At 50.1% G+C, this 9,246-nt stretch overlaps 1 protein-coding gene across 1 annotated transcript in view; it reads left to right on the top strand.

Moving 5' to 3' along the window:
* CYTH4 (cytohesin 4) overlaps window positions 1-2,859 on the top strand; it is a 17,811-nt gene extending 14,952 nt beyond the window's left edge. The window contains exons 9-13 of the mRNA XM_009881847.1: window positions 1-110; window positions 535-611; window positions 987-1,058; window positions 1,921-2,075; window positions 2,404-2,859. The exon at window positions 1-110 is cut by the window's left edge and continues 2 nt beyond it. Coding sequence (XP_009880149.1) covers window positions 1-110; window positions 535-611; window positions 987-1,058; window positions 1,921-2,075; window positions 2,404-2,476 — 487 coding nt within the window. The 3' untranslated portion in view covers window positions 2,477-2,859. The remainder of the gene's footprint in view (window positions 111-534; window positions 612-986; window positions 1,059-1,920; window positions 2,076-2,403) is intronic.
* Window positions 2,860-9,246: the final 6,387 nt, after the last annotated feature.

Raw genomic sequence — 9,246 nt, 5'->3', positions numbered from 1 at the left:
TTTGTTTGAGAGCATCAAGAACGAGCCATTCTCCATACCAGAGGATGACGGCAACGATCTCACACATACTTTCTTCAACCCTAACCGTGAGGGCTGGCTCTTGAAACTAGGTAAGGGGGAGGATTCCCCTAGCTCCTCTGAATTCTGTGCCCACCTGCCTGCCACCACAAATCTCCCCCAAGCACCCACCAGCATCTCCACTGTCCTTCCCCTCCCATCTGCTGTGGTGGGATGAGGCTGACACCTGCTGTTGAAACCAGCTGCCTGCTCTCTCCTCCCTCTGACTGCTCAAAAAGGAACTCAAAAAGATATCCCTCACCCCTCCCTATTCCCAGTAAAATTGGATTCCTGTGTGTGTGTCCATGCCCACCATACGACATCACATCAGCGGTGAGCACCATGGTTGCCTCTTTGGGGCTGATCTACAGGGAGATCTGGGAGGGTATGTCCGTGTGTGCATGTCTGGAGCTTGAAGAGGGGTGGGAAGGATGACAGAGTGTGTGACTAATGGCTTTTGAACCTCGCTGCCTTTAGGAGGACGTGTGAAAACCTGGAAACGTCGTTGGTTCATTCTGACCGATAACTGCCTCTACTACTTTGAATATACCACGGTAAAGGCTTAGCTCCCAGTTGGAAAAGTGTGTCCTGGGTGGTTATGAGCCTCTGAGGGGCCAGGGATGAGCAGAGGGTAGGGGGCAACTCTTCCCTTCAACCCTATTCTCCCAGACTAAACTCACACCTCCCTTCTCTCCTGTGCTCTTTCCTCACCTCTGGTTTTGAGGAGGAGAGAGGCTGGACACTGCAGCTATTGCTGCAATCTCCTGTTAACTAAGCTCCCCATTGTGTAAATGGAGATGGTCTCCCTAGGCATGCACTGCCCGTGTCACCCCCGCAAAGGCACAACCCTGAGAAGCCAGAGAGGCTGTAAATAGTGGCATAGATGTGGGGAGCATGTTGGGTGTTAATTCGTGTATTCTTGCCCTCAGGACAAAGAGCCTCTGGGCATTATCCCCCTGGAGAACCTATCAGTCCGGAAGGTGGACGATCCCAAAAAGCCAGTAAGTCTCCATTGCTTGGTAGTCTGCGAATGCAGGCTCTCAGGTGGTCAAGAGGAAAGAGAGGGTGCACACGCCCTCTTCACACCCATGCTTCTAATTGGGAAGGTGTCATTCCAAACTGCCTTGTCCCCCCATCTAAACATGGCAGTATCTAAACATGATTGTATTTTGCTAGGGAAGATCTGGTGTGAACCAGAGATCTGTCCTTCGGCTGGCTGCACTCTGTGTGTGTGTGTGTGTGTGTGTGTGTGTGTGTGTGTGTGTGTGTAGAGGTGCAGAGATGAGTACACAGGGCTGACTCCCTCTGACTCTCTACTCATTTGGCAGCAGGAGATTTAGGTTCAATTTCTCTCTCCAGGACTCTCCATAATGAGTTACAACAGATGTAGACCAAACAGTGCTGTGGTGTTAGGAAACTTGCCTAGGAAGTGACACTTTTTGTGCATCTTCTATGGATACCCACTCTTTGATGTGGCATGACCATTGGAGAGGTGCCTTCTGTCTGTGTGGTGGCACACAGAAGAGAGGATGTAGCATCTACTTAAAAGGAGAAGAGATCTTCATAAGTGAAGCAGAGTTACAGATCCAAGAAGGGGTTTTCTGATAACTGTTGATGCTCCATGTCTCCATAAAGCCTGTTTAGTGTCCAGCCCTTCACAGGAGGGTGTTTACCTAAGAGGAGATCTAACTCATAGGGGCATTCTTGGAGTGGGGAAAGAAAGGCTCTGTTACATTTCAGAGACAGAATGCTGTCCTCCCCTTTGGAAGCTCTCTGAGCCTGTCACCCATGGCTGAAGGCAGCATAGTTTCCTTGGTCCACCCTGTCTTCCCCTACTGCTCTATTTTATTCCCTTTCTGACAGAACTGCTTTGAGCTCTTCAATCCCAACTGCAAAGGGCAGAAGATCAAAGCCTGCAAAACAGATGGGGATGGGAAGGTGGTTGAAGGCAAGCATCAGTCCTACAAGATCTCAGCAGCCACACCAGCAGAACGTGATGAGTGGATTGAGGCAATACGGTGAGGAGACTGGCACTGGAGGCCTGAGCTTGCCTTTGTTCAGTCCCAGGAACAAATGGTCACACAGTTTATTTGGCTACTAGCGCTTGAAAAAGGGTGTGGGAAGAAATGTTTGAAGTCTAGTAACTGTGGTACCTCTTGACTTCAAAGAGTTTCAAGGTCCCCTCTGGAGACTCTCTAGCCACAGCTAAATTCTCTGCTGTGGGTTTGCAGATCTCCAGTCCTACATTTTGGTGAGTGGTCTCTCTGTACAAGTTCAGTTAGGTTGCCTGTGCCGCTCCCCAGCGTTAAATCTCTTACTTTTGCTTCCATTTCCTCTTATTTCCAGGACCAGCATCACACAGGATCCTTTCTATGATCTAGTCTCTGCCCGTAAGAAAAAGATTGCCAGCAAAAACTGAGCCCTGACCTGGTCACTGGCAGCAGGAAGATGTAGTTGTTGGACAGCTTCCCTCCCATGCTGGGCTCTTCCAGTGAAGAAATTTGGGAGTATTGGTTCCCTCTGCCTCCCACTTGGCAGGAAGATGACTGACAGGACAGCTTGCCAGATTAGCTTCTTCCCTTTCCAAACTGAAGGCAGAGGCGCAGGGTGCAATCCACTGAGGACTGTCAGAACCGTGGGCATGGCGTTTCCCATGTCTGAACGTAAAGGCTCAACAGCAACTGGCCTTTGGGTTCTCCCACATAGGCCCAGGCATGTAGGACAGGATCTGACGGCAGACAAGAATGTCTCCAGAATGTCTCCAGCCCCTCCTGCCATCAAACCAGGCCTGGGTGTTTTTCTGTGAGGAACCATATAAATGCTCTTGGAGCAGCCAAGCACGGTCCAGAGCAGAAAAGCCCCAGTGGTTTATCTTCCATGAACGGATGTGTAGTAGTTGTGGAGAAGGGACTACTGATATTTAAGATCTCACGGTGAAACCAGAGGCCAAGGGAAATTAGGAAGCCCTCTGCTCAGAAGAGAGCCCTCTCTACCTCTTCCTATAGCCATGAGGGCTGTAATCCTGGGAAGGCCCTCCTCTGTAACTGAGTCTTAGTTTTTAGAAAGTTAAAGATGTTGGTTGGGGAGACAAGGTGTAACTGAGTGTAGAGAGGCTGTGGGACTGGGGAAGTGGCTCCTGGCTCTTTTGTCTCTGTTTTGAGACTCAGAGACCACCACAGGTCTCCCTAGGGAAGAAACCCAAACACTAGCCGTCCTCCTGGCTGATGGCTCCCCAGCAAAGGTTCCTTCTTTCTACCACCCCGGAGGCTTAGGCTTTGTGTCTGAAAGGCCTGCAGACACAAGGCATGAAAAATTGGAGGTGCATACACACCGCGCGCGCATACACAGGGGCATTCCCATCTTCACATATTTGTTTCATCTGGAGCCTGGGAGGTTTTTGGTCTCTTGTGTAAAAAGAGAAATAAAAGCGCTTGAAACAAGCCCAAAACTCTGGGTAACACGATCCTTTTAGTGATAAAGGCAGAGGATGCGAGATAAGAATGCCATGTTCCCGTGCCTTGCAAAGCAGCCTGAGCACCACCGCAGCTCTGCACTGCACCCAAAATGCAGGCGGGCCGAGGAGCGCGGGCACACACAGGCGGCGCGGGAGGGAGGAGCAGTTAATGGGACCGGAGGAAAGGTGCAGGGAGCTGTAACACTGCGAGCTGGGAACAGCAGGGAGGCAAATACCAGAGACTTGCTAGAAGCAATTACACCTGCGGGGTTAAAGGACGTGATAAGCTATTGCTGTTTTTCTTCGGGTCTCTTCTAGTAAACACTGGTGCTGTCACAGTCTCTCGCCTTTTTTGTTCCTGCAGAGGGCTCTGTCTACCAGGCAATCTGCAGCAGGGCCAGCACCGCGGGATTAATCATTCTAGTTATTTTCACCCAAGCCACAGGAATGTTGAATTAATTTCAAGAGGCAGGGAGTGTATCTCGGAGTTGAAGCACGCGCTCACCCTGGAGAAGGAACGTGAAGGTTTTCTTCTGCTCGCGCCTGCAAATGTCTCCTGCCTTGACTCTTTGTCACTGATGTGATAGGGCCTGAGTTCGCTGCCCACTGCTCCAGACCACATGTGCTCACACACACATTCGCTCATGCTTTGGGTTCAATGCAGGGAGGAAGGGTCAGGTCCAGAGGTGGGCGGAGAAGTCAGAATCTGGCCCTTTATCTTGGCAACATCTCCAAGATATGCAAGAGAAATATAAATATGCACTTGGTTGGTAAAAGATGCCTCAGAACCTAGGATTTGGGTGAGAAATGTCTGTTCGAGTGCCTCTCAGGCTCATGCTCTGTGTGACAAAAGCCATCAAAATGTAGCGTGGAGTCTCCCTTCTACCCACAGTCTGGGTTTGGGTGAGGGAATCCAGGCTAAGCCCTCCCTAGTGTTTACCTGGATCATTCCTATGACAGCAGGGTCTATCCAAGCTCTTCCCAGTCCCTCCTCACCCCAAATCCTTGCAATTCTCTTCAGGTTGGCTATATCCTTTCCCCTCCCTTCTTCCCCCAGATACCCATGCACTGCAGAGCAGAATTATTCCTAGTGGAGACAGGTTGGGAAGGACAACTTGTGAGAGGCAAAACAGTGCACGGAGACAGGCAATGGTGTCATTTCCGTCTATCAAACTAACCACAAGAGTCAGGTGGGGATGGACCAGGTTTCCTCTCTCCTAGAGACTGAGGTAGGGAGAGACACAGTAAGTTTGAGTTTCCATTGCCTTTCCTTAGCTCCAGAACAGAAAATTCAGTTCCAGACTCCTTGCTATATCATGCCCGATCTCAGTCCTGTGAACACAATGGTACCTGATGTTGCCCACCACTAATGCAACACGTTCACTCACTGAGCACTGTCCCTGACCTCGTGCCTGCTGAATACCAGTGCATTTGGTATTGGCCAGGGTGTCTCAGAACAGGTCTATAAAATGACCACTCATACCCGTGTGCTCTGACAGCCATGTTTGGAGCCCTTGCAAATTTGTGATGGAAACGACTTGTGCAACTAGAATGGCACCACCAGGGAATGTGTTGCTGGCCACCATCACACGTTGCCTTTGCTGAGGGCAACTGAAGCATCACACACATGAATGCATGCACACAGGCACACAGACACACACAGAGCCCTTCAGGTACTAAATCGGACAGATTGCTGTCTGGCAGATGTGTTCCTGTTTCTCATCATAGGCAGCATATGTGGCTCACACAGACATACACACAGAAGACTGACGCTTATTCCCTGCCTGCCTAAGGACTCCTGCACACACCCAGTAATTCATTTTCATAATAAATGTCCATCTATTTTTATAAAAGGGCTGGGAGGAGAATACTGCAGATGTGTGGAATAAACCCCATCACTGCATCCTGCCTCCTCCCCTCTTCTTCCCTTCCTCCTCTCCCCTGTTTATCAGCTCCTTTTTGGAAGGCTAATGCATTTTAAAAAGGCTTTCTAGAAATTGTTTACAGCGACAGAGATGGAGCAGCTGTGAGGGGAGCCAGCAGTCTCATTCAGTACAGCTTAGGTATCTAGCAAAGGGTAGAGAAAACCTCTGGGAGGTGGAGGGGAAGGGCCGTGTACGAATGGAGACAGACTGGACTGGACTATGGATTCAGAGCCGATCAAAGAGCATGAGTTGAACCTGTCTTTTTGCAGGGGGTGAATGCCCTAGTGATGGGAGCTCATGAGCAAATGGAGGCCTGTGGGACAGTAAGAGTCTGCAAGCCAGTTGGCCAGGAGCAGTGCTCAGTGGTGGGGCGGGAGCACCCGTTTGAGATACTGCCCATGCCTGGGAGGCCTGAAACTACTCAGCTGTGTGTCACATACCCTTCAGCGCAAAGAACAGCTCTTTCCTGATAGCTAAACTGGGTTATGTGGAGTAGGACTGCCAGCCTTTCCACTCCCTCGGTGGTACGCTTTGTGAGCCCCGCCACCTCACCCTTCCACAGCAGTGCAGGGATTGCCACCAAGAGGAGTCAACAGGTTTGCCAGCTTGTCCCATAAACCTGGAGGAGCAGAGGGCTATTACAAGAGCCTCAGAGGGATGGGCGCCAGTCATCATGCCCTATGGGATCAGTCACTTGTATGGAAAGAAGCACAGCCCCGCTGTATTGGAGCTGGTGCAGTCAGACCTGGGGGGCCAACAAGCCCTGTTCCTCCTGTGTTCCATCCCTTACGTTTTGTGGCTGGAAAGCAACTTGTTACCTGAGCATGGGGGACCCATAGCAATGCTTCCTCCCTCTTAAAACTTTCTTTGAATATGCGTTTCACACAGAAAGCCCCAGAGCACAGAGCTAGAGGGCAGGATGGCTCTCAGAGGTACCATGGCCTCTCTGCTGCACCTTGTTCTGGCTCACTTCTGTCTCCAGCCTGACAGAGGGCCAGTCTAGGGAGCTGAAGGAAGCCCAGGCAGACTGGGGTTGAGAATTGACTGCGGTTTCTTGGAGTGTCACTGCTGTCACATCTGCGGTAGCTCTGCTCTAAGTGCCTGCGACAGGGGCATGCAGCAGTCTCATCTTGCCACACCGTTTCCAATCCTGCTGCCTCCCTGCAATGAAGATGTATGTAGCCTGTCCCAGGTTACCACATTCCTCTGTGTGTGAGCCTGAATACAGACATCAGTTTGCTCCTGAAGGCTGATGCTATTGGGCCAAATGCAAGGAGGCTGTGTATGGTGGCACCAGGAAAGAGTCAGGGAGGGTGGAGGAGTCTGGGTCTTGTGTGAGTAGTTGATCAAGAAGGGCTTGCAGTGACAAGAACAGGGCTTTCACCTCAGCTCCAGAGCCACGGCAGCACAAACTTCAGGAATAAGTAAAGTACGACATCCCTTGAACAGCCTGCAACTAGACATGCCAGCCCAACACTTCAGGGAGAGAGTGGAGATGGTGCAAGGTGGCCCTCACATCTCAGCTCTCAAGGGCACAGCATGTGGTATAGAATCATAGAAGGTTTGGGTTGGAAGGGACCTTTAAAGGTCATCTAGTCCAACCTCCCCTGTAATGAGCAGGGACATCTTCAACTAGATCGGGTTGCTCAGAGCCCCATCAAGGTGAGGGCAAGGACATGTGCAGGGAGAGCACCATATGCCCTGCTAGCACAGCATGGTTTTGCTCCTCTACCTTGCTGAACAAGTGAGGTTACTTGTCCGTATCTGTATGTGAGTACAAACACAGGTATAGATGTGTGTGTGTGTGCTGTGTTGCGCACTCATAGTCACACATATCCAAGCACATCTGCGCATACACAGGGACACACACAGTCCACATGCATCCCAGCCCAATGCCTCTCCTTGCAGAAGGGTCGGCAAAACAGTCTGTAAGGGAAGAATGGAGATCACAGAGGAGCAAGGAAGGGCAGTCCTTGTGGGGTTGGACAGCAAGGAGTATGCGGGAAGAGGGAGGTAGAACAGACTGCAGTGAGGTCTACACAGAGCATAGGGCTCCTACCCCATGGGGGCTACACTAGTGGGAACACAGCCCTTCCCCTGGGGCAGAATTTGGGGAAGGACTGTCCCTGTGTTAAGGGACTTTGCAAGGTGAGGCATTTAACAATCCCCTCTTCCTTCTGAGGTACTAGGCTGACCTTAAGGGACCTACAGAAAACACATTTTCTGCTACCTCTTAACGATGGTGGGTGGCAGCAAGGTGCCTGGGGTTGGCTGAAGAGGTGGTGATTTGTGCAATTAATGTCTAATCAATTCTATGAATATTTATTGCAAGTCAGCAAGCTCCTGAGTGACAATGAAGCCCCATCTGATTGGAATCACATTCACAGGTAAACCAGAGCCTCCTTTGGGGTTCACAGACCTCCCACTGGGGCAAAAGGCCCAAAAGGTATAACTATCCTGCTGCACATGGGAGGCACATGTGCAATATGCCATGGAAAATTGTATTCAATCCTTTTTTGGGGGAGGAAAAACTGAGGTTTTAAAATTGACTTGCTGGTGAGAGACACCTTGAAATAGTCTGATATATTAACAAACTTAACCCATGACTGAATTTGAGCTTGTTCTTTTTGTGTGTGTGTGGTCTCTCATTTATCTTCTACTGCAACATGGGAGAGAAAATAAAAGGGAGAGAAATACAAACTCCTGCAACTGCTTGAAAAGTCATGTAACAGGAATTTCTTGGAGCTTGTAATGGACCCTTCCCCCAACATGGCACAAAATGTGCAGAAAGCCAGCATTTTGTTTCCTCAAGAAATACTACTTTGGGGACTTTCTGTCATTATCAGAAATTTGACGCTTCTAAACTTTGCCCAAATTTATGCTCCTTTCCAGAATCCCCCATTCTCTCCCTTTACTTTCCCCCTGCTCTAATCCTTTCACCTCACCTCTGTCTCTGGCTTTTCTTTCCCACGGTGCCTTCTGCGCTCCATGCTTTGCTCAGCCCTCTCCATAAACTCACCACTGTCCTCTTACCTTCAACAAATCATTCTCTTCCTCTTTCCTGATGAGGGATGCTGCCTCTCCTGCCCTCCTGCTCCCCGGACAGACTCAGTCTGCCTTGGCAGAGCTCTGGGAAAACCCCCTATTATCAGTGAGAAAGTGAGTTGCTAAACCTGAGCCAAACTCTTCAGCTCCTGCTGCTCACCTGCAGCTTGGATTTGTGCTGGAGGCGCTGCCAAAAGCCTGTTATTACCTAAATGAAAAAGATACATGGCCCTCTCTGAGAAGGAAGAGACACAGATCACAGTGATTTGCCTGTTGCCTGCTGCCTTCAGACTGGGAAAAACACCCCGAATTCCTGCAGGGCTTCCAGGACCAGCTCTTAGTGGAGGGGAAAGGGACAGAGACAGCTCTGCACAATGAAGGACACATTTTGACTTTCTGCACAAATAGGATCTGTGGTGTTTCGTGGCAGGGTGAGAAAAGATCCTTCGAATTTGCACCACAGATATCCCCTTCCTCTCATGTGATTATGCTTGGCCTTTCCCAGGACTGGAAAAATACAAAAATGGGAGACAATAAGAGACCCAGAATAACCAGCAAGGTATCAGGGGAGGGAAGAGAAGGGAGGGTTGGCAAAACTGAAATTATGATCATAGTGTACAAGGGCTCTGTTCTGCAGAGCTCTGTTTCCCTTGCTGCAGCCCTCGACTTGCCTCACCAGTTGCACCACTGTGCTCTGGAGCTATGATTTCAATGACCAGGAGCTAATGTGATGCTTGGCCTCCTCTCCAGAGGGCATTCAGCAGG

This window comes from Charadrius vociferus, unplaced genomic scaffold (genome assembly GCF_000708025.1).
Source record: "Charadrius vociferus isolate BGI_N301 unplaced genomic scaffold, ASM70802v2 scaffold413, whole genome shotgun sequence".
Lineage (NCBI taxonomy): Eukaryota > Metazoa > Chordata > Aves > Charadriiformes > Charadriidae > Charadrius > Charadrius vociferus.
The sequence above is the reverse complement of the archived record's forward strand: the minus strand, read 5'-3'. Positions and strand labels throughout refer to the sequence as shown.